The sequence below is a fragment of the Serinus canaria genome, chromosome 7 (assembly GCF_022539315.1).
Source record: "Serinus canaria isolate serCan28SL12 chromosome 7, serCan2020, whole genome shotgun sequence".
In the NCBI taxonomy this organism is placed as follows: Eukaryota; Metazoa; Chordata; class Aves; order Passeriformes; family Fringillidae; genus Serinus; species Serinus canaria.
The window spans coordinates 6970884-6996619 of NC_066321.1; the positions used below are offsets into that span (position 1 = coordinate 6970884).

The 25736-nt window shown below is 41.5% G+C and overlaps 1 protein-coding gene across 7 annotated transcripts in view; it reads left to right on the forward strand.

Moving 5' to 3' along the window:
• Positions 1–25736, forward strand: part of NCKAP5 (NCK associated protein 5) — a 276475-nt gene that overhangs the window by 81836 nt on the left and 168903 nt on the right. For 6 of the 7 annotated variants that reach the window (XM_018911273.3, XM_018911275.3, XM_050977035.1 and 3 more), the window contains exon 4: positions 22003–22136. In XM_018911273.3, coding sequence (XP_018766818.3) covers positions 22003–22136 — 134 coding nt within the window. Of the gene's footprint in view, positions 1–7773; positions 7933–22002; positions 22137–25736 lie in introns of those variants that run through there. The other variant, XM_018911276.3, reaches the window with a different exon arrangement.

The following is a 25736-nucleotide window of genomic DNA, read 5'->3' on the forward strand; positions in this document are numbered from 1 at the left end:
GCAGTCATTAATTAACATTAATGAACTTGCGGGGCTGCGAGCAGTGTGAGAGCAGCGAGGGTCCAAGGGCTGGAGCATTTGAACCCAGGGGAGGCCCGGGATTAAGAAAGTTGCGGAGCCGCGTTCCCAGGGCGAGGAGCCGGCTGCGCATCCTGGCTTTGGAGCAGATCCTTTCCAAGCGCTCGTAGCCAAATTTCGCCGAGGGATTCCCAGCGAGCAAGCCCTTGGCAAGCGGCGGGGCTGCCTCCCGAGCGGCGCTGGCTGCCGGCAGCCTGGCCGCAGGGTGCCCGGCCCGTGTGCTCTGCTCTGTGCCGGGCATCGCCGGGGCCAGCGGGCTGGCAGGGCCACCAGCCGCACACGGGCGCCCGGGGGCTGGCGGTGCTGTCACCGGCTGCCACTCGGGATCAAAACGATGGCGTCCCCGCAGCCTCCCTGACGGGGACAGGCTGTGGCTTTATTTAATCACTAATTAGCTAATCGCCTTTACTCGCTCCCATTTTCTTTTTGTTTGTGGTGCTGGTTAGATTGGGGTGGTTTTCATGGAACCAGCTCCTTCGTTTGAGGAGGGCGCAGGTGACAGCACGTGGCACCTTTAGTGGCACCTGCAGTGCCTCACTCAGTCTCGTGGAGAGCATTTCTTGCAGGGAGCACAGGGAGCTGCCCTGCATCCTGGCAGGGATGTGTGCAGGGCATCACACAAGCCTTTGGCAGGCTGGCACCTCATGCAATACCCACTAGCATTTTCTGCTTCTTTAAAAAGATCCAATTCTTTGGGTATTGCTGGCACAGATAGGTCAGGAGGGTGAGAGGTGACCACTTTATGTAAAACACACAAGGGTGTGTGTTTGTAAGGGAGTTTGTAAGGCTCACTGTAGGACTGAGCAGAGTCAGGGAGCAGGGAACGTGTGCCATGTCCCTGTGGGTGTGGAAGGACATGGTGCAGTGGGTTTTCCTTCCCACTCGGGTTCCCCCAACACCCAGGAACCACAGCAAGGTGGACATGGATGTAAAACCAGTGACTAATAAACACAAAGCATGTGCTGTAGAAGCTGCTACAGCGGGGTGGCTTTGCTCACGAAATGGGTCTGTGCATCTGTGAACATGTGGGATGGTGCAGTGGGTGTGTGATGGTGGAATGGGTGTGTGATGGTGCAATGGGTGTGTGATGGTGGAAGGGGTGTGTGATGGTGGAGTGGGTGTGTGATGGTGGAATGGGTGTGTGATGGTGGAGTGGGTGTGTGATGGTGCAATGGGTGTGGGATGGTGGAGTGGGTGTGTGATGGTGGAATGGGTGTGTGATGGTGGAATGGGTGTGGGATGGTGGAGTGGGTGTGTGATGGTGCAATGGGTGTGTGATGGTGCAATGGGTCTGTGATGGTGGAAGGGATGTGCACAAGGAGGGGTTTTCCTGAGGCTGAAGATCGGTCAGTGTGTGCTGTGTGGTACCAGCGTGCGGCACCCACAGTGCTCCCCAAGTAATTGGGTTTTTGATATGTCCCAGAGTTACAGTTTTCCTGATTGATTTGTTACTGAAAGGTTCTACAAAAGGTGAAATGAAGACGCTTCATTTCAAGACAAACATCACCAAAACCATACAAGTAATCTTGTAATTTGTTTTTTCCATATGTTTGTATGGAAAATCTGATACCTTGTATATTGGATGATGTGGATTTATGACTTACTGTAATTGTGAACTGAATCATTCAGACTGAATACCTGACAGTTGCTCAAGTTTCTTTATTTTATGAACCACCATCAGTAAATCTTGACTGTTCAATATCAAAATGTGGAATTACTGCAAATCCATCCCTTGAAAGTTCCAGCAGCACTGACCCAGGATTGTTTGGCTCTTCCTGTCACTCACGGTCTTTTATTTCATAGTGTGCATGTTCATAATTTTCTTAGTCATGTCTCTTCTGACTCATCAAGGATGACTCTTTGTAAAGGAAATTGAGATGATCAGTTCATCTGTGTACACTTCTCGCTGCATTTGATGGGACTGTGCAGGTGTCTGTAGTGACAGAGATCCCATTTTTAAAATAAGCAGCTTTCAAAGCAAATCACAAGTTTATTTCAAAACATTCTGAAGACTGAAAACCATGTTAGTCATCAAAGTATTTTTTATATCTTTAAGTGCATGAATTTGCACCTTTAGATACAAAACATGACCAGGTAAAGTGTTCATTATGAAATTTTTTTAACAGTGAGCAGTGCCAGGTTAGGAAAAATATGAGAAAAACATTGCCACACTTTACCAGTAGAGTTCTTGTGGCAAAGTGTTGTTTTAGCAGAAACTTGTTTAAAAGCCTAAAATGATCCTAAAGGATATACAATTGCATTTTGATAACTTGAATAAGTTTAATAATTACCCAGAAAAAAGTTACATTTTTTATTTGATACCTTTATTTGTATCTGTGCTATACAGTTTTGTTGGTTGTTTTTCCATCCAAGTCCTTCAGTTCAACTCTGTTTTCCATTAGTTCAGTGGCCTGTAACCTACATAAAAGAAATTGTACCACTCTGGCAATTTTAGCTGTGAAGGTTAAAGTGGGAAGCTTCTGCCTTTTATATCTCCATGGGTTTCACTTAGGGTGGGCCCTAGGCTCTGATTTACCATGTGTCCTGCTGCGCCTTTAAGTGATGCAAAGTGATTATCATGGGCTCTTCCTGGTGCCCATCTATCCCACACCTGCACCCTTTTGTTGAAAACACACCATGTTAAGTGAATGTGAGCTCCCCACTGAATAGGTTTCCACCCTCCAGTAATCCTTCTGCATTAGATTGATTTATGAATGTATCAGATTCTTTGTTAGCATGTAAACCACTAATTAATTTAAAGCTCTCTGTGGAAAAATTAAAGCCCTGGTTAAGGCTTTCAACAGGCTCAGATGGTGCTAATAATGGAAAAACAAGTTATATTAATGAGTTTTGATGTGATCAGCACAATTCTTGCTTTACAAACAGTTTTTGCAGTAAAACAGTGGAGACTGCAAGTTTTTAAATAAAGAGTGGAAGAAATTAAAAAGGCTTAAAAAAACTCTCAGACTCAGTAGCATGTCCCATTATTATAAGGAACTGAGTCACTTCTTGTTACAACTTTCTTAAATGTAGTGGATTTAGATATATGTAACAGTCTCCTCAAAAACCACGGGAAGTGCAAACCACTCCTGTTGCCAGATTGAAACCTAAATTGTGATCAGCTTTGAGAGCTGCCTCTTCTCATCAAGCACTGCCAAACTGGAGCATCCATGGAGATGGATGTGTTGAGGTGCAGAAAAGGTCTTGACTGAAATTGCCTTAAAGTCAGTTGAAAGTTTGACTGTTCTCAGCTTTCCCAAATTACCTGGGAGTTTGTGTGTATTTTCAGTTGTTTGCTCTTTACTCAGGTTCGGGCTTTTAGCATGGGTGCTAGTTTTTGGTGGGAAGAAAGAGACCATACCCCAGCTTGATGGTGCTTTGTTGAGCTGAGTGAAATGAAGATAGAAAGCAAAATCTACTTCTTTATTTTTTTTTATTATTCCTTGTAGGAAGCTGAAAATGCACAGTTGGAGAGGCAGCCCATGATTGTAGGAAATTGTGCCACTCCTGGGAGCTGCATTTACCTCTCCTGGTGCTCAGCTCCTCCAGGGCACTGAGACTCGGGGCACCACCCCGGTGCTGTGCTCAGCTCCACAGCTGCAGGATCAGCATGCTCAGAGCCCCAGCTCACAACATCTGCACTTTGTACCAGGTTTTTAGGGACGAGGGGAATGCTCAGGCTGCTCTGGAGCCAGGGTGTTGCAGATGGCAGCAGAATGTCCTGCCACGAGCACAGAGGCAGTTGCTGTCACCAGCATGATGAGTCCTGCCATCCCCTCCGGCCGTGGGGGAGGCTGCTGTTGCAGAAGCACCCGGGTCATTTAAAAATAGAGGATATTTAGTAATAAATGAAGTGTTAAAGATGAGGTACAAAAGGCTAAATGTTCTTTCCCACCTTCTGGGTCCTTATGTTCTAGGAAAGCATCTATCTGTGCTTTAATTAGAAAGTAGCAGAGAGAGAGAGAGGCAAAGTAGCTGTTTTGAAATGTCTCATTGAATATACAATATCCTAAGCCAGAAAGAAGCAATCTGACCCTTGTGCTGCCCTCTCTGTGAAGCTGTGTATTTATGCACAGATAGCCCTGCTGTCTGGCTCCTTTTTCTCAGAAACTTCATCATACAGCCCTCATGGAAACTCAGTGACATTAGTAGCAGCTTTAGCATCAATTATGATTATCGAAATTCTTTACAAGCCTGGTTTAATGCTCCTGGACCTCATTAGTTTTTCATACTTCATTAGGCCAAATGCCCTCATTCACAACTTTGCAGGTTTATCTTCAGTGGTTTTAAAATAAAACCTTATGTCCTGGGTAGCTTTTTGTTATTTGCTTCAAATTTGCAAATACATGGATATTTTGAAATTCTGTATTTTAAAGCTATTATGAATGTAGGTATTCTCTATGATTGAAGCTGCTGACACTTTCAGCAGTGATTTTCCAACGAGAGCCCGATTGCCTCTGCTCAGAGCCGGCCGCCGTTGCAAGCAAAGGTCGCTGTGGGGCGGGGGATGAGTTCGGAGCGCGGTTCGTCCCGCGGGCTCCGCGCTGGAGAGCGATTCCCATGGATTGGGTCCGGCCCGGCGCTCCCCGCTCCCGCCAGGAGAGGGCGCTGCAGCCACGGGAAAGGCGCCCTGGAATTCCCGGGCTGCGCTTGGATCTCGCCATTCCCAAGGCAGTGATGCTCCGTCCGTGGCTTTTCCCGAAACCACCGGCGCGGAAAGACCAGCGCTGAATCCAGAGGAGCAGAAATAAGCTTTTCCCCTTCAGCTGGAACTCACCGAAGTGGTGTCTCTCTCTTCAGCAAGTATTTAGTCAACGTAAGAAAAAAGTCAAACAGAGTTATGTAAAAATCACTGAACACAGAAAAAAAAATATATATATACGACATCAAAATGCATTTATATAAGGCCTGAAAGTAAAGCAGAGGCAATGTGTAGAAAGCATGTCATGTTGGCTAAAGTGCCCTCCAGTAGAAATTGCCATTTCTAGATAACAAAGGCAGGGGATGTGCAAGTACAGAAAGAGCACGGGCAGTCTCATAGCATCCTTGGTGGATGGAGCATTGGAGTGGCAGTTGGCTCCAGCGTGAAGCAAATCCTGCTTTATGACTGGAAGCAGATGGATCCTGCTCTAGGCAGTACCTCACTGCCTAATGGGAGTGATGTGCCCATGCACTAATAATAGTGAATTGCAGACATTTTCATATCAAAGGTTAAGCTCTGCAATCCTGAGCTCCTCCAGGCAATGGCAGGAGTTGACTCAAGTAAGCCACACACTCGCTGGATTAATATTTTTGCAAGGGTGACCTGAATAGGGCCACCAATCTGCAGGCTGAAAAGGCAGAACATTTCTGGTCTGGTTTTAGCTCATGCAAAAAAGGGGATCTCAGGTAGGAGTGAATTAGTCACAACATCTAAGGATGAGGAAGAGGTAAGGTGAATGTGTGCACTGGGCCAACCAACAGTTTTAATTTTATGCAAACTAGGAAGGTAAATTTATACAGATTAATAGTAGTGAAACTGCTGTGGTATACTTGGTGTTGCAACTTTGTTCTTGAAGCACCTGGGGAAATTAGTGTGTTACAAGAAGCAAAAGAAGTTGCTAGATTTTTGTTGGGCTTGGTTTGTTTGGTTTATTTTTTGGTGGCCAATAGTTAAACTCTTACTGTAGAATTTATAATGCCAGCAATTGCTTCTATAAAAGGTGTGTTTCTGTTGTTAATTTGGGCAACTGAGAGAAATCCATTAATTTTTCTTCTTAAGACTTCTCTTAATATTTTTTTAAATTAAAGGTTTTTTCCCTGCGTGGGGCAGAAAAGGTTACCAGGAGGGAGAGACAGTTCCTGTACAAGGAAGGACAACATTTATATACCAAGAGTCTCTCAGTTGTGCTGCTTCTATTAATTTCCCATTTATTTAAATTCATGCAGTGTTCTTGGAGCTTGTTCTGTGAAGTCAGTGCTGACCCTTGGAACGAGTCAGCTCAAGCAGTGCTTTAAATTGCAGTGCTTTAAATTGAATGTGGGAGTACAAACTCCTTACTGCAACCAGTCTTTGTTCAGCATCCAGCCCATGGAGCCCTGATCCATAACTGCTCCCCAGCACCAGGAGAGCAGGGTAAGCTTCTGCTGCCTTGTCAGCTCCCTCTGGGCAGTGACACAACATAGGTTTATAGCAAATAATCTGCTGAGGGTGAATAAAACAGAGACAGCAGAAACTGGGAAAAACTCTTGGCCCATTTCTGACCACTGAACACTTTGCAGGTAGACAGGAAAACTATTTACAGCTCATCTGAAAAAGATTTGGACTTTATATTTTGGACAATATTCTTTGTGCCATTAAGTGCCATGAGCATTTTTGTTGTTTTTATCTTGGCAGAGCACAATCACATCTCTCTGCAACTTCTCTCCAAGATTTAAAAGGAATATTAAAATGTAGTAAGGAAGTAATGTCTTCCTGTACTAAATCTATTTAGCTTTGTACAGATTCATATAATTTGAGCAACTGTGATTCTTCCTGTCCTTTCCCTCCCAAGACCAGCTCTCATAAACTTTAATTCAGTTTTTGCTTTGTCAGGAATTTGCCTTTCCATACTTTCTGTTTGTTTTGGCTCCGTGTCCACTGCATTGTGATAAGGCATCTTTTGATATTCTACCAGATCTTTCATAATGAAGATCTCATGACACAGTTTTCCAAGTCCAGAGCTGGTGATCAGACTTGCTTGCATGTCCTGCAAGAGGAGACTGTCTAGACTGTGGGAATGACTGTGATGTTTGGATTGTGTTATTTCCATTCCGCTTGGCGTGCTGCACTCTGTAGTTAGTCTGGAAATTAATGACAGTGCCAGGCCTGGTGCAGGGCCTTACCTGGCAGTGAAGTGGCTTTTCTTCCTTCTCCAAACTACATGGAAAAGTTGTGCTTTCCATGTAGTACCTTGCTGTGTGACTGTAAATAACCAGGTGCTTAAAACCCTCCTCACTACATTCATTAATGGTCATGTTCTTTAACTTTGGTGTCCTACAAGGCCTGTAATTACCTTTGCCACCTAAATCCTTTATAATCTTGGAAAATATTACATTTCTGATCTAATTTGCAAAACAAGCTTTGTTCTGACTCTTCTGCTGTTTGTCTGTTTGCTTGTGTAGGTAGTGAACTCTTTGGGGAAGAGGCAGGGTCTTCTAAATAGTGCTGGTTGATGCTTGGATCCTGGAGTGTGCCATGAACAGTCACAGCCCAGGGGCTTGGAATGAATAGTGAGAGGGGATTTGGCTCAGTGTGTGCTGTTCACACCACTGTCGTTGTGTAATTACATCTTTATGCTGCACATTGTGATTGGCATCCATGGTGACATTGCTTATTTAGAAATACTTTCTGAGTGTTGTGGAAAAAAAATCATTATCTCTTGGAACATCCTCTTCCTGGTGGTAAGTATTAAAAAGTGCCCTGTGGCAGTGGCTGGCACAGTTTTCCATTTGAGAAGCTTTTTCCATGGATGTCTCTAGAGGAGCAGGTCAAAATTTCCAGGTGCTTGTTGGAAATCTTGAGTTGTGTCCAGCTTCTTGATGTCATTCATAATTAACCACCCAAAAAGGGAAAACCTGTGATGTAGGAGATATCGTCAGAAAATACATGCACTAAGTGAGAAGTTGAAAATTATTTTCATACTACAAGTAGCCTTTGAGAGTTGCCAGCTCTCATAGTCTAAAGGCAGGTTTCCAGTGCTTGTATCTTCCATCAGTGGATAAGGGAAACCTGCTCACAAATAGGTGGGAGGAGATAAGTGGAAGTGAAGGTGTGAAGACTGCAAGTGATCTAACACACATCAGAAGGAAGAGCTTGAGAAGGAACATGAGCAGGTGAGCAGAAATACTCTTGTGAACTGCAAGAAACAAGAATATCAGCTCTGGAAATGTGTTTAATGGGTAAAGGGCAACAGGAAGGAGAAACTTTTCTTAGTTTTGCTCTCTCCATGTAGCTACTGGCTTACAGCTCAGTGCCTGGGCAGGAGCAGGACCAGCAGTGCTCTGTGGCATTGGTCCCCATGAACCCACAGCAGCTGAAGCTGAACCAAACCCTTGTGCACCTGATTCCCAGGAACCCAGCTCTGCTTGCATGGTCATTTGCAGTGTGGGTGGTTCTTCTCAGCCCCATTTAGACAAGTTTGTTCATAATTCTCCTGTATTGAATTTGATGTCAAACTTGATGGCTTGAGTGAGTGACAGGAGTTATTTGTTTTGGTAATATATTGCAGGAGTCCCCAGCAGCTCTGGGGAAGAGCATATTTCCTGTACTGCAGATGTGCAGCAGAATTTATTTCTTGCCAAAACTGAAAGCCTATATAATTACAAAGAGTTTGCTAACCCACTCTTCATTGTGCCCAGTGGGCTGTGCCCAAACTGGCATGGCTGGGATTCAGGAAGCCTCTAAAGCCTCACTGGGCTGCCCTGATTCAGGGCAAAGGGGTCACTCTCCTGCTTTTAAAGTTTCTGCCTCAGTGAAAGACAAAGGAGCTACGTGTGGAAATGATCTGAAGATTTAGCATGCTGGCCAAAAGGTACTAAAAAATTCAGAATGACTCTCCTGACTCCTGTTTCAGTGTTCTACATGGTAGAAAATGTTCATGCAAAGTCCTGAGTTTTAATTATGTGATTATGTGTTTTATTGTCCAGGAGCAGAACTTCTGCTCAGTCTAATAGCTGCTGATTTTTTTCAACTAAGTGCTGAAGGTGGAAGTGGCACAAGAGGGTAGAGCTGCACTAGTTCTAGTAGTTAGTTTTTTCTGTAGAAAAGGAAATATATCTTTTCTCTTCAGGAATATCAAGCTACCACTGCCAATTGTCAACACTCACTATTAAGTTGAAAAAAGCCAGATTGTTATTTTATGTCCTAAATGAGATGTGTATGTGACTGTGTGCAGTTAACAGATGAGGATAAACTAGGGTTAAATCCCATAAAACAGATAATCCTGCATAAAAAGATTAATGTGGCAATGAAGACCCGAGAAGTAAGTGTCAGAGTTTTTATATCTGTTTCTGACCTTCAGCTGTACAAGTGTATGCAGGCTACTTGTTCTAGAGGGAAAGGGGGCTGAAGGACTAAAGCCTCTAAAGGCTGACACTTAGAGTTGAGCTGAATTTGGTCTCTGGAAACACAAACAGAAATTCAAATGGACCTATTAGTGAAAACTGATAGTGCAAAATTGTATCAGGTGGAGAAAAAGTCTTTTAATGATTTCATTTTTACCAGCAAAGGAATTAAAACTGCGTGAAAAAATTGCTTGGGTTCTTTTTTTTTTTCATGTTCTGCCAGGTACCACACCTTTAAACTCAGGCTGGCCCCTGAAAGTTGAGTCAGTTCCTTGGAGTGTGTGTGTGTTGTCAGCACTTATAAAGATTTTGTAGTGGCAGCTTTGTTAAAAATGCCATAGGAGATGTGCCAGCTAACAGAAAAACCACAGCATTTCCACTGCCTATGGCAGTGCCTGCAGTGCTAGAGGGGTAAATATGGAAAACAGACATGTTTGTCAGAAAATGAAAGCAGTAGGACTCTGGAATCAATGCAAGGAACAGCTGAGTAAATAAGGCACCTTTTTTTGCAGTTACTTACCCACCATAAATGGACTCTACAAGTGGACACAGGAAAACTGAAATAAAATCTGACATGTTCATGGGGAATGCTGTAAAGAGCCTGAGGAAAAGAAATGCTCTATGGAAAGGCAGCAGCAAAGTAGTGATGCCAGAGGTGTTGAATGCATCAGCTGAGAAAGCAGACAGAAGAGTGTGTGTGAAAATGAAATTATTGTTTTATCCCAGATCTGTGGGGGTCTGATGGCACTGCTGACTGCTCTCAGCCACATCTTGTGACTGGCATGGTTAAGTTCTACTTCTCTCAGCCTCATAAATTTTCTTTAACCTTAGATCTATTTCAATTAACTCCTTGACATCCTATTTACTAGCAGGAAATACAAACACATGAATGAGAAGTGCAGAAAGCAAAGCCCTAACACCCCCCAGCACCAGGGCAAAAAGCCACTCACTATCCTAGCCTGTGAGTAAATCCCAGAGCTCCCTGGAGCACCAGGATCCCACTGACCAATCTGTTCAAGCCAAATCAAACTCTCAGAAGTGTGTTTTTTCCTGGTTGTATCCTGCTGCCTTAACTCCTATCTCAGTAGCACAGATCCAGGCAGGAAATGCTGGATTCAGCCTGTTTGTTCTGTGAGCATTCAGTCCTTTGGAAAGAGAGCATTTCTATCATCTGAAGGCCATTGGGTCAGTGGCAGAGGGGACAGGCACACTGGCACTGCAGATAAGCAGGGGACATTTAGCACGTGGTTGTCCCTGCTGGGGGTTGCTGTCACCCCAGCTGAGTGGGCTGGGATTGTGCTGCTGCTCCATCCCAGGTTACTTCAAAGCCCTGCTGGGGGCTCAGCTAAGCCTAGCCTAGTTCCTGTGCTGAGCCTCAGGCAATTCTCTGCTGGCTGGAGAGGCTGGTGACCTCCAGCTGCCATCAGGAGGGATCAGTCTGGGGCAGGGACCTTGGCTACCAGCACAGCTGGATCTGCCTGGTGGCTGAGCCCTCATTTAGGGCTCATGCTCTGAGTCTGTGTCCCTCCCTGCACGCTGCAGGGAGTGGAGCAGGAAATACTGCATTGTTTCATGGGGATTCCATAGGTTAAAATCCATCCCAGGTGTGCAAGTGCAGTGTGAGTGACACAGCACCTCTCTTTGACTTTCTTACCTGTCCCTTCTCTTCTGCCCTTTCACAAATTGTGTTTTATTTCTGCTGGGCACTATTCTGTGGGCCAATTGAGAGGTGTTTGAAAGGATTTTATTCCATTATCAGTCTCGATGAAGGGTGAGACTGTGAGATGTAAAACTCAATGCCATTCCATCAGAAGCCAACCTATTTCCTGATTACAATACATTATAAATGTTTTTCAGTCTATTTGCTTTTCCACACAATGCTGCTATTACTTCTAAGACCAATCACCTATATTTTTACCCCATGTGGTCCTGCTGCAATGCATCTTTCACAGTTCTAATTCTCTTAAATATCTTGTATTATTTTGAAACTTGTTTCTAGTTCCATCTCTCTCTCAATAATGTCATCTCTATTCCAGGACCTTCCTAAGTCCAAGTTCTTTTAAATGGACAGGCATCAATGTTTGAGAAATCAAAGTCTTCAATGCACTTCTCTCCCCACACTCTGTCTGGTCTTCATAGCCATTTGCAAGTATGCAAATAATACTGCTCTGTGGTAATGTTTATATGGTGGCTTATCAAAAAAAAAAACTGGTTAAAAGGAATTTGTAGAAGTCTTCTGAGTCTGAGCTGACCAATGTTTGCCACAGTTCATGGAATTATCTTCTATAGACACTCCAAACAATGAAGACAGGACCTGGAAAATAGCTGACTTTTAAAAAAACCACTTTTGTGAATCTTTCTTAGCTGTGGGATACCCTGGTTTTCAGACCTCAAGGATTCTCTTCACTCCTTCCTCCTGAAGTCTGTGTCTAGGCTGAAATTTCATCCAGACTGGACAGCAAATACCTGTTATTTAGCTATAAAAGAAACCAGTGCCACATCAAAAATTAAATGTAATCTCAGCAAGGGTGGAAATTACCCTAAATCATGTGGCTTGAGGCTCATTTTGTGCACCTACACAGAGCACAGCTGTTGCTGTAGGTCACAAAAAGTGCAAAGAGCTTGTAATGTACTTGAGAGAACTTCACACAAATCTTCTGGCCCTTGCTGCAAGACTTCTGATCCAAGAGGGAGCTTCTGCCTGCCAAATACAGACAATGTCCCACGAGATCAGGCCTATTCTTGAACCTGGATCCTTCTTGGATCATTTCTTTCTTATCTTTGGGTTAATTTATTTCTTATCTTTGTGAGTCATTCCGTGGCCTGTTTGTTCAAATAAATCCACTGGAAATTGGCTGAGCAGCCTGCAGTCTGTCACCAGCAGAACATTCAGCTCTGAACTCTCAGCCTGTGAGCATTTAGATGTGCAAATGCAGGCTGTACCTGTGGTGTAGTTCATGTTTTGCTGCCAGTTTTATTTATTCACAGATCCAGTTTTGTTCCTATGATAAACTCAAGTTCTAAAACCTCAGTTCTGTTTCTGTGAGCTGGAGCATTTGTTTTGCCAGACAACATTTTACCTTTTATTTTCTCTGTTGCTACGTTGATATCCCTTCAGGAAATGTTTGAGAATTGCAGATCTGATAGAAAATTGTAGGAGAATCAAACAACTGACACTGAATCAAACAACTGGCACTTTGCTGGCCCAGGTGGGTTGGCTCTTGCAAGTTGCTCTCTGCACACACACTCCTTTGTGCTGTTTTATGGTTCAAACACCATTATTAGAAAACTTCTGGAGTCAAACAAGTGGGGAACGTAAACAGAGCCTGGGGATTTTTGTTTGTGTGCAGCTGAAATAGACAAGGCTCTTTGTAAACTTGATTGTATAACATTGGTTCTAATAAGAAGATATTGTATATACCTGGTACAAAAACACCCCTAAACCTGTTGGAAATCTTTATGTAATGCAAGTCACCTTACAAAGAACCAAACATGTAGCAAAGGGCTTGAAATTATAATTACCCACTGTAATCTAAGATGTTTCAGGATTTGTTTTTCATTTTTTTTCCTTAGCAGTGCCACTCTTTCTAATTTTGTTATTGACAGAGTTTTTTACTTCACACTTTTGAATACTAGGTGTTCATATGGATTATGTCTGTCTTAATACAGCTTGCAGGTTTTTATTTGAACTTGAAAAATATTTCATTATGTTTAATTTAGAGAAATGAGATTTCTTTAATTGCTGTCTGTAGAAGCTATTAGAAGCTCAATTACATTTGTAATTTCATTTTTAAAAGTGTTATCATTTAAAGATTAGTAATTAAAAAAATAATCATGATCTGACTATGTGGGACTTCAGGTCCACTGATAGTATTCTCTCTACACCCTTCAAACAGTAAGAAAATAATGTTTCAAGTGGAAAAATGAATTATGCAAGGCTTCAAAATTGGGCTAGCAATTGTGAATTTGAGTAAACAGCAATAGTTTTATTAGGGAGACAAGATTTTCAAAGTATGTATTACTTGCCTCCATTCAACAGTGCAGATCTGACTGGGAGATGAGCTTTAAGGAGCTGAGAGAGTGATGGCTGCTGGGTGCAGGTGTTCCAGCTGTGTGGAGCCTCCCTGTGCCTGTGCTGCTGCCAGGGGCTGTGTCTGCAGCTCTGTGTGTACCTCCAGGACACAGAGCTCACTTCAGTCTGCTAACTCCTCAAAGACTATGAGGGGCATTTTTTGCTATTTAATTTCTTTTCCCAAGGTGACTCTGATGTTTGGTGGCCTGTCACTGGGTGTTTCACAGAATTCAAGGGCTCCCTTCTGGAGCAGAGGCTGTTCACCACAGCTCCTGGAGGGGATGGGCAGGCAGTGGTGCTCACTATCCAGCTCTCAGCCAAAAGGTTTTATGAGCTATTTAATTTTTTTTTTCCTTGTAAAATAAATGTTATCACAACTCCAACTATATATACAGTACTGCTGGTGTAATAGCCTGCCTAATTCAGATTAATTGTAGGCTTGCAATGATAAAGGGGCTCCAGCACAGCAGTTATTCTGTCGCAGTGATGCAATTAAAACCATATCAATGCAATATAAATAATGCTAAATTAAGTTGCTGTCCCTCCACATGGTGGCAATTTTGAGCTAGTGCACAATGAAATCTAGCATCTTATTTTGTTCAGAAGGAGTAACTACACCAAGAAACAGTTTCTAATTTCCTTGAATGGCTCTGGAGCTGCTTTATCACCCGACAATATGAAGTGTGTAAACTGCTGTCACCAAAATATCAGTGATAATAATAATAATGAGCATTTCCTGCTTTGTTGTTCATTGTTGAGGTAAGAAAAGCTTGAGTTTTACATCATGGGATACCTGTGCTGAGATGAAGCTAAAGAGACAGATGTGCTAGCATATAGAAATTTCATAGTGAAAAATGCATGATTTACTTCCAATTATTTAATTTTAACTGGTTCAAGGCATTTTTAGAAAATTCTGAAACAAATTATTGACTGTCAGTTAGATTTTCCTTGGGTTTTTTTGGGCAGCCTGTCACTTTTGGAGCAGAATACTGTTCTCAAGAGCCATCATTTTTTCTTACTGGTATGAAAAAGCTTAAAAGATACTAGCCTAAAATTAGGATACTGCTTTTTATACTATTTATATCTTACTGCTGCAAAGCTGTAGCAGGAATAAGTTTCAGGAAAATGGTTACATCATAAAATAACTGGGAAAAAAGTAGAGATTTAATATAAGCCAAGGCAGTGTCTTTCTTTGCCTCTGTAGTACAAGTCTGTCGGGTGAAAAGTGAAATGAAAAAATTCATTTTGATTGCAAAGCAGCCCCAGAACCTCACCATTAACTTCCTTATTATGAAGAGACGTGGAAGTAAAGCTACTTCTCCTTCCATGAACCCTCCAAGTGTTTGTGTTATTGCTGTTTTCACTTCAGTGCTTCACTGTGCTTTAAAGACACCTGTAACTTCATCCCTGGGAAGGCTTTGGATGTTGCAGTGTATTTGTCAGTATTCCCAGTGTAGCTGAAAAAGGTAATGAGGGACACAGGCATATTAACTGCCACTGTTGTAAAGCCCTGCCTTCAATAGCTGATTAATTTAATCAGTCTTTCTTCAGTAAAATAATTCAGCTTTAAGCAGCCTGTAAAAGTTGTAACAAGCACAATAAGCAGTGCACTTCTTTTCTCCCCATTCTATGGGGGAATGTTTTTTCAGGCTGACAAAGTCCACTACAAGGAATGCTGCAATGTTCTGCAAAGTTGTTTGTCAGTGCCTGGGTTTATTTTTGCAGAGAAGTATTGATTACAGAATGAGAAACATTTGGTTTAACAGGGATCGATGAGTGGCAAACAAAGGACACTGAAGTTTGACTCATTTTAATTTGAACAGAAATACAGTACCCAGTGCAATTCACAATGAATAAAAAATGGTATATGCTCTCTGGTTCTTAATCACATTTCTTTCCTGTCATTTGTGAGTGAGATAGGTTCAGATAGGGACTGTAATATCCTGTGTGCTGGATTTGGGACCAGGTTGCACTTGAGGAGTTTGGGGGGAGAGCACTGGGCTTTGCAGGAGGGGCACAAGCAGGTCCACCTGCCTCTGGAGAGGGGAAAATCTCACCAAGGAGATTCCACCCACCTTCTGTGTAAGAGAGATGAGGGAGAATCACCTTGGTCTGTTTGATTTGCAAGGCCCAAACACAAGCTGTTACAAAATACCTGTAACACCAGGAACATTTGTGCTTCCCTTCCCCCAGCTGCTTGGGCTGTGAGCAGCGGGGGCTCAGGAATATTTTGTGGCACTTGAACAAATACCATTTGATCACCAGGCATTTTTTTGGGAGAATTAAAGATTAATTGCATCAGAAAGAGTGGGTTACTTTGTTCAACCAACTGGGAGACCAAGTTGCAAATCCCAGTTTCTATTTCAATTAATATTTCATAATTGATTGTTGAAAAATGGAACTGCTTCACCATCCCTCTCTCATCTCTTGTCCCAGGCTGTTCCATGGCTCCTGCCTGCAGCAGTCTTTCAAAAGGGTGATAAAATAACAGGCTTGAATACTTTGCATGTGCACATTTATTCATAAGAGTACTGGGCATTGACTTTGCTAGAAAAACTAATTTTAGTGTGCTTCTAGTAGCTGCTGTTTGTTTGCTTCATTGAGTTGTCTTTGTTGTCTTCTCTCTGGCTCGTGGGATGTTGTGCTGTAAACCAGGCTATGAGTCTGTTAAATTATGACTTTTATGGCAAGGTATCACAGAAACAGCATCAGAAAATGCATTAAAAATAAATACATAAAAACTCAGTTTGGGTTTGCAATGACTTAATTGTACTTCAAACTCTAAACCAAAAAATATTTTAATCTTTTCTTCCCATCATTTAAATTCATTGCAAAGTATCTGTTTGAAATCAATATTAATTACACAGAAATTGTGACCCTCTTTAGCAAAAGCTTTAAACTAGTTGTTAAAAATTTAATGTGAAGGTTATTAGCCTGATTTTGGGCAACATTAAGCCTGTGCTAAATAGTGCCATGTAGACTTTTTTTGACAACATATTGGTCCCATGTTTGCATAATTAGCAGCACCAGAGTAAACCCTTTCTTATGATGCACAAGGGAAGCAAAGAACAAATTCAAGACTAGAGGATTCTTATTTCCACTTAATCAGTAGCTCTTTCCCCTACTTATAATATAACCTTAATGATGAGATTTCATTTGTGCCCCTTTTAAGACGTTTTTTGATATTTGAACTAATCAGTCAGGTTATATCTAGCTGTTCTGAAGAGCTGCTTTCCATAAGACCCAAGGATAAGCTAAACAGAAGGAGGAGGGAGCAGTTCCTAATGGAAGTGTTGGGCTGTCCCTGATGGATAGCAATGCCCTGCACAGCCTGCATGGTGTGTCTTATTCTTCACTTGCAGTCATCTTGACACACAGACAAGTTTTTCTTTAACATATAGATAAAATTATTGATTGTGTTAGTATGATTTTTTTATGTGAAAGATAAATTAGCAAGTTGAAAAAGAAAATGCTCTGATATGGTAGGTTGACCTCAGCCTTGGGTCAGCTTTGCTTCTGCTTCTCATCCTCAGCAGGACGTGGGGGACAAAAAGTTACAAAAAAGTTTGTGCTCTGAGATAAAGACGAGGGGATGGAGAGCTTTAGAATGAGAAATCTGCTTGAGTTACTGAAATGCTTGACCCTAATGAGGAGAAATCACCAAGTACTTCTCTGAGAAGTATTTTCATGAGGTTGGTCCTTTCATTCTGATGAAACATTTGATGAATCTACCTGCACTAAAAGGTAGAGGAGGTAAAATGCCAAGTGCCTGACTTGGAAGGCTTTAGTGTCATCCATGTCTAGATTTAAAGTTAACAATGAAATAGCCCTGAAATGAAAAAGGGGTAAGACTTCAGCATTTCTGTGCCAAGCCCTGTTGTGCATCCCTCACCCCACAGCACCAGGTGCATGTCTGCCTTCCAGGCTGCCACCTGCCCAACCACACTCACACTTCCTCACTCAACAGACCAGACACTGGCACTTTGCTAGAACGTGAAAGAACCGGGTGCTGCCGTTTGTGGCACATCCCAAGGTAACTAAGGGAGACACAAATGGTTGAGCTCCTCTTGGCAGACCCTTGTGTGGCTGCACAGGGTTAATCCTTGGATTGTGAGCATGGCTATTAACCAGTAACTCTGAGAATAAATGGTGTCTCCTGGTCTTTTCACGCAGTGCTGAGGAACAAATCACATTTTTCTGTCAAACACATGCATCCCTTCCAATCTAGTTATAAATAGTGTTCATGTGTTTTGTTTTGATCTCGAGCATCTCAGATTGGATTCCTTCCTTAACTTTTCGAAGATGACTTAACATGAGGTGCATGTCCCTGCCTGGGTGAGGAATGAAACATTTTGACACGAACATTTCCACAGCTACACGAGAAGGAGCTTGCTGAAGTGCAGGTTCTGGCTCAGGAGCATAATGAGCAACCCTTGAAACTTTGTTCCATGCTAAAATATTCCAGTACTTGCACCAAAGTATCAGTAGAGTTTGCTAACACTGTCTTTCACTCTAGTTTGTTCACATGAATTTTTTGCCTGTTTGGAAAGTCATCAGGAATTTGACTGGGTGATGTGATGAAAGTCTGGCTCTCTGGGGAGACTGAAAAGGGGAAGCAAGAACCAAGTAAAGGTTATGCTTCTAAGAAGGGAAGGGTACAGCTGTGCTGCAGAAGGCAAGGAGAGGAAGCAGGGAAAAATAGTTTGAGCAGAGCTTGTGGAGAGAAGAATCTGCAATTAAAGAGGAATAGGCAAGTGGGAATACATAACTTCATTGGAAGATGGCAATGATTTTTCTAGTGTTAAAATGAACTGAAGCATTTCACATGGCACTTATTTATTTCAACCTTTTCTTCACATAGCATGCTAATTCTATTGCTTTCTATTAAGCTTGTATTCACTAAAAAACCTTTAACCAGTTCTGTTATTTCTTCTCACACACTTTTTTTTTTTTTTTTTTTTTTTTTGCACAGGAATAAAGTGGGGTTAGCACAGAGGAGCCTATAAAGTGCATTATGTCAGCAAAAAATTCCTGCAAAGTTCAGGGATATGTTTTCTTCTTCCAGGAGACAAAAAAAATCTAAAAAAACTCTTTTTAGTCCTGGCCTTTCTATATGTTAGGCTCACTTCTCTCTTCTGACACTTCATTATGGATTTTCTGAGTTTGAATAAAAATCTAGTTCTCTTTTCTGGTGGACAAGGTCACTGCTGCTGGGAGCTACTTTCTGTGTGCAGTATACTTCAGTGTTTTGTGTCCTGCAGACTGAAAACTTCCCAAGTGTGGGTGGTCTCTTGCACCTTTTTCTCCCGACTTCACAGTATTTACTGTCTGTGATCTGGCTGAAAGCAGATCTGCGTTCTGCCTGCAAGAAATGGCAGAAGTGCTGCAAGGTTGCCAAGAAATTCCTGTGAAGACTCCTGGCAGTGAGGGCTGATGGTGTTGTTGCTGTGCAGATGTCCTGTGGGCAAGTCTTGGCCCCATTCTTGCAGGAGGGTTTTGGTAGCTAGGAAGAGAGCTCAGAATTTCGGGGCCATAGGTCAGTGCTGTTGTTTCTGGTCTTGTAGCTTTGTGACTGGTTTGTTCCTGAAGTTTGTTCTTGTAGCTTTGTGACTGGTTTGTTGTTGATCCCTAAACCTGAAAGGAGCAGGAGTTCTGTGCAGCAACAGTACGTGCTCATATAACTTATAATGTGTTGTAATTCTTGCCCATGAGGTGGCTGAATTGGAACTGGACATTTAGCTCATTCCAGAAGTTCCTGATGTTTAGGGATTTCATTCCTGAGATGTTATTGTTCTTGTAATGTACATGTGTTGCTCATTTAAAAGTACTTTTCTTAAGGTAATTCCTACATTCTTTCTTCCTAAGAAAAAAGTCCCTGTGTGGATTTGCTGATGTCTTTGTGTAGTATGTGTGTTATCACACAGCCTTCCGCATGGCAGCAGCAGCATTCTCTGACCTATCAGCAAGAGGTAAATGAAACTTTGAAATAGCTTGTACAGCTCTTTGGCCTGTAGGGAGAAGCTTGGGTTTGTAGATCTGTGCTGTCTATGCAGTTCTCTCCCAGAAGGTGGGGGTTTGTGATGAGCAGGAGCGTGGCTGCAGGTACTGCACAGACCTTCTGCAGGACAGGCAGTGGAGCTGTGAGCAACCTGCAGAACTCCTTGACAGTGAAATGGAGAAGAGGAGACTCATCTGCTTTTTAGAGTGTCACTTTTTGTCTATCCTACCTGGGGAGATCTGGCTTTGTACATCATGTGGGAAGATTTCTTTGGGGAGCAGAGCACGATCAGCATAGCAGACATGCAGAGGTAGCTGCTGTGTAGGTACACACTTTGTGGTAATTGGGAGTGGGGCTGGCCCAGCCTCATCCCCAGCCTCATCTGTAAACCATGTAAAACATGGTTTTACAGCTGTGAGAAGCAGGAGAACAGCACTGACAGCAGTGAGCCATGGAGTGCCCAGGGGCACTGACCAACCACCAAAGGGAACAGATGCAATGCATGAACAGGAGGGTATAAAAGGTTGGCCTAAAGAACAAGAAGGGCAGATGCTTGAAGCTTTCTGAATGGTGTTACTGGTGTTTGGGTGAATGCTTAAAGCCTTCTGAAATTGTATGATAATACTCTGTGTGTCATGGCTGTCTTGGCTGCAGCATGTGCTGTGACATTGCTGTATCAGAATAAGATCATTGTGGCTGTTGTGATGCTGACTAAGCCTTGAAGGTGTGGCTGAATCTCTGGTTTGCAGTCCATTGTTGCAGTTTAGCTTTTCTGTGTCAGCTAGCTCAGGCACAGCCTTGGGTCAGCTTGGCCACTCAGGTGTTCATAGTAGCACCTGAGTTTCCTCCAAGGTGGCTTCTCAGTTCCTGAAGGAACAGCTGCATATTTGGTTTTAAGCCCAGTTTCTACTTGCAGACACCAGTATCTTCTGAAAGCTTTTCTTAAGTCCTAGGTGGTGATTGTATATTTCTTTTATGTCATTTTCCTTGTTGCCCACTGACTTGGGAGGTCCTAGATGTCCCTTTAGCAGCAGTGAAACTTGCCTACAAGAGAAGGTGCTGACAGCATTCAGCAAGAGTTCCAGGAGCAGGATCATTCTGAAGTTGGCATTGATGGGATCTAAGCTGGAGCTGCTGTGAATATTCCTCCCATACCATCAGCTGAGTTATCCTCTGAGCCAAGTGCTGTCTTCTGCCTGGTGCTGAACTCTCTGCTCTTCCTCCTGTGGCAGAAACCAGGGATTACTCAGCACCTGGCAGGACGTGCCTATGTAACACTAAGGACAGTGATTAGATAATTCAGTTAGAACAATGTATTTATTTGCCAGTAATTTGTTTCTTCTTGTGCAGTTTTCCATTTTCCAGGCATTACATATGGCCAAACAGACAGAACCACTCTGTTCTCTGAGTAATTCCCCCTATTTTTTCACAAGCATATAGATATTTCATTTAAACCTTTGCAGCCTCCCTTTGTGGCATCTGCTTATTTATCACTGTCTTTAAGATTCGTTTTCCACTTGGCAATGTTCATATTTTTGGTCCCCTGGTTACTGCTATTGTAAATTATTATCCAGTAAGATTTATAGCTGTGAGATTTGTACAAATAGCCTGTCTCCCCCATTTAATGGCTTATCTCTAAGTTACCTCTGTTATTTACTAATGAAACTGTATGGATAATTTTTATGTACATTTTTGCAGGTGTGCCATGAAAATTTAGGTCAGACATGGAATTACATCAGGCTGTCTGACAGGCTGCAAATCTCCCTGCCCCATAGGCACAAAGCAGATGGGTGGGAAACCCACTATAGCTTTACAGTGACCTAAGCTGTTCCTAGGCATGGGAACCCCATCACTGACAGGGAATAATGTAGTGCCACGTAAAATCCTTGGGGGTTTTATTGATTTGTTTTCCCATTTAAATTCACAAGGAGGAAATTTAATTTCGCTTCATTTCTGTTTAACAGGGGTCACATGAAAAAGCCTGTAAATACATTTTTTTTAATTGCAGTAACATTTTTAATAATTTTAGGTTAATTTTTCTGCTCCTCTTAAATCATATTTAGCCACTACTGAAATAAGATTTTTAAATCTTTAGGTACCCTATATATGATGTTTTGTTTTTTTTTTTTAAGGGTTAGGCCATGACATATGTAGATTTAGGATTGTGGGGGTTGGGTTTTTGGGTCCTGTGTTTTAAGAATTAGCAAAACCCATGTCCTACTTGCCTTTGAGAGCTGTTAGTAGCATTAATGACACATTTATCACTCTTGTATTGGTTTAATTTGTACTCGGATTTTAAAAACATATTCATTATCATAGCATTTCACTGAGTAAATTCAAATAAACTCTGTTCTACTGATAGGGATCCTCCTCTCAGCCAAAACAAGAAAAGCAGAGGCTACAGAATTTCCTCCTTGTGAGGTTGAAACATTCAGGGATGGGTGAACAGTTGACCTCTTGATTTGTTTCATTTTTCCCATGTCTGCATTCAAACAAGATGGGTCACAGATCTCAAATATAATTTTTTGTATTTATTTTGAATGGAGATAAAGGAAAAGCACTTTGAAGGAGAGGGTGGGTATTTGTTTTTCAATATGATGACATCCATGAGTGAGCTGAGGAAGGGTACCTCAGAGTGGTGGAATATTCTGAAAAAATTCTTCCCTCTGTAACATTGCTGGGTAATTACTTTGATTTTTTGGATGATTTTTCCCAAATTTTTTCCTAAAAGTGATGTTTATGTGTAAAATCAATTGTTATGGTATTTCAGCGTGAGAAGCTGATACATGAGCTGGAGGAAGAAAGACATTTGAGACTTGAGAGTGAGAAGAGGTTACGGGAGGTGACGCTGGAGTCGGAGCGCAGCAGAGCCCAGATGCGGGGGCTGCAGGAACAGTTTTCCAGGTATGTGCCACCAGGAAACTGCATCCAAAACATGGCAAAAACATCTTTTGGTGCAGAGACATTGTCCACACCTGTTGATAACTTGAATGGATCTAATCTAAGGCAAAACCTGCTCTCCCTGGGAAATGCCATAAACAGGTTCTTGGCTAAATCATGTTGGAATACTTTAAAGTTTTATGCCCTCATTTTATGGGGTGGTGAAAATTGTCATTTCTAGGGGTTTTGTGTTTTCTAGAATTCCCAATAATTTTCTAAATGTAGGTCTTCACTTCTCAAGAAGGGCATGCCACTGGTAAGTCAGTATGTGGCTGTTTGTGTCTTGTAAGCAAGAATGGGCTTGATCAATCTGAATAAAGAGAGGAAGAAAAAGTGAACCCTTTGGGCAAGCTCATCCTGCTTGGACCTGCTTCAGATCTTTTCCTGCATTTCCTGGGCCAAAGTTTTTGGCTAGAGCAGAGCTCCATTTCCAAGAGAACCAGCTTAGAACAGAGATTAACACAAACCATTTGTATGATAATAGTAAGGATTTGAGTTATTTATTGTTTTCATGACGCATGATGAGATCTTGTACAGCAAACAGATTTTTTTATTGTTTTTGTCATGTGCACAGAAACAAAACAATCCAAAAAATCAAAAGAGACAATGGAATTTCATGTATGTTTTCCATCAAGGCTGAATATTAACTCCTTCCCTTAGACCACTGAATTGTTAAAAGCTCAAGTTCAGTTTAATAAGGTGAAAAAAACCTGGAGGGTATTGTTTTTTCATTGGTTAGATTTCTTGGGGGTTTTAGGGTTTTCTGCTTTGGGCATTATTTCGTGTTTTTTTCGTTATTTCCTTGGTGTTTGCCATGCTGCTCCTCTGATTTGAATCTGGGTTTCTAGGCAACACTGCAAAAACCATTGACAGCATTAATAAAATTTGTTCTCCTCTGTTATTTTGTGTTTGGAAAAATTTGCATTCATTCTCTGCAGAATTCAAAAAAACTATTTCAAAAATCATTAAGTGTTCCATTAATTCTGAAATCTCCATTAAAAATGCTAAGGAGGTTTCTTTTTTTAGTTTTCTATTGTTCCTCTTCATTGATCCTTGGTTTCAATTTTTACTTATTCTGATGAGACTCCTGGAGTAATATACACAAAATAAATCCACCCCATGAGTATCCCTGGTTAGAATTTTTTGCTCTATTGTATATTAATCTTCGTTTAAGGAAGAATTTCCTGAGGTCCTGATTTTAGAACAGTATACTTGCTGCAATAGCTAGAAACCTGTGAAATTAACTTTGGAGGTGATGGAGCCATGGTTAAGAAAAGAAGGGGTGAGGGGGAGCCAGTCTCCAGAGTGATGCTCCCAGTACCTTCATAAAATTTTAACTGATGCATATTCATATCTTTTCAAGAGAGCTCTTCATTATTCCTGTGGAACTGCAGTAGTCTGATTCATTTCTACCATGTTTCTGAAAAGAAAAACTATTTTATTAGTCAGGATCCCTGAAGTCCACTATCTTCAAATTAATCCATTCTTTTTCTTTCACTGCTGTTTGCGGGCGAGCGTGCTCGGGTCTGTCGAGAAGCAGAGGGACACAAGTTCTTTGAATTAAAGTTGTTTGTCTCTTTATGTCTGTCCCTCTGATTTAGATAAAGGTGAAGGCCCTCTAAATCAGCATTATGTTCTTTTTAAGGCTGTCTGCACATTGGCTAAACTGTTTGAAGGCAAACTTAAGTATCATTTTTCATTAATGGCAACATGTTATTCCAGTGAGGAAAAACTCCTGCTGGCCTCATCAGGCTGTGGCTTTATTTTAGTGTAGGCCAGATGCTTGGAAGAGAATGTGTCACCTAAATATGTTATTTTATTTTAAAACATTGCTTGTTATGATGAATATTAAGGGTTGTTTTTGCTGATTTTAAATAGAATATTAAGATATTTGCTTACCCAAACAGACTTTCTCTCTAAATGAGTGTATTTTTTTTATCCTATTTGAACAAATAATGGAACTGGAAGCTGGATAATCTTGAGATTCTGTGTTGTTTGAAGGATTTTCAGCTTTGCCTAATTTGAGCACAATTAAACAGGACAAGACAAATGATGATGGGAGGAAATGTTAAAAACCAAGTGAAGATGATGACTAGAGAATAATATTTTGGACTCAAACATTCTGTCTCTCAGATGTGGATAGATCAATGTAAGAACATATACAACTGCATAAATCTTTTACGTATGTCTAATTCCTGAACTGAGAGGATTTACCTAGACATTTCTACATATATTTCTTTACATTTCAAAACATTTTCTTTGCATGATGGAAAGAATGAAATATACTAGTACGTGGTAATCTGTAAGCTGACCTTTGTAATCAGGGGAGCAATGCTCCCTATTGCAAAATGAAATTGTGGGGAAACTTTAATCTGTCATGTAAGCATATGGTTTGAGATGGAGAACTTCAGAAGGTGAGGGGTTTTCTTATTGAAAGAAGTTTCTGTTGTTACCAAGTAAGCAATATTTCAGCCTAGTAGTCGGAAATAAATCGAAGTTCTCTTTCTTAACACCTGCATAAATCTGCCAGAGCCTTAATGTGACACTGCAGTTAGTTTGATAAATATGTGATACCTGCTGAAAGAGCTTTTAAACTGAAGTTTCTTTTCCAGAATTGTAACATGTGTCCATGTAGTTTTAAATCTGGGTTTTAATTTTATTAGAAATGAAATATGTTTGAGGTGTGGAGAAACCTTGCAGGAAATGTATTTAATACTCAAGTTGGGTTTTTGCACTGTAGTTGGATGCTGTTATCTTTCCATTGCCTTAGTATAATCTCACCTTGAGTTAAAATACTTCATGTTTTCTTTCTTAAACCCACTGAGATCTGTTGCTTTGCTGCAGCTGTTAAATTCCATGAGGTTCTTTTTGGCATGGCATTGTACAGCTGCACAGTTCTTAAATGCACAGAGACCTACCCTATAAAAAGAAATCAGCCCACTTTCTTCCAAGACAGTGCCATGCAGTCTGAATTTCCCATTTTTTGTTGTTGTACACTGTCTTATTTACCTCCTTGTTGTTGGTTTCAGCTGTGCTTTTCCTGCTTTCAGCATTTTCCTACAACAGTAGGAACAGAAATGCAGCAACTCTACCCACAGCAGTAGGTGTGATTTATGGTATCATTGTAAAAAGCACACTAATAGACACAATAGAAATTGATTGCATTTCCCTGCTGTACATCAGTAAGCAATAGAACTTGTTGTCTGTGGAATGCATACAGTTCAGGTGGCTAAACTGTGATTAAATGTTAAAGCAGTAAAAGAGGTAGCTTTACTTAAGTTACTTTAATCACTGTTTTGGTCTGAATGAAACAAGTTCAATGAACACTATTATAAAGTGTATCTGGAAACAGTAATTGAAGGCCCCATTATCAAATCTCAAAATCCCTTTTGGGTAAATTTCAAAAACTATTTCAGTTAAAGTTGTGGTGTTTATTGGTACCAATGTCTGTGACTGGAAAATTGCCTCAGGCTTTTAGATGTTATTGGAAAAGTAGGAAACGGTCCTTGTTTGATCTGCCAGGGCCCTGTGAAGGGGATGAGTGCAATTCTCATTAGGCTGTGT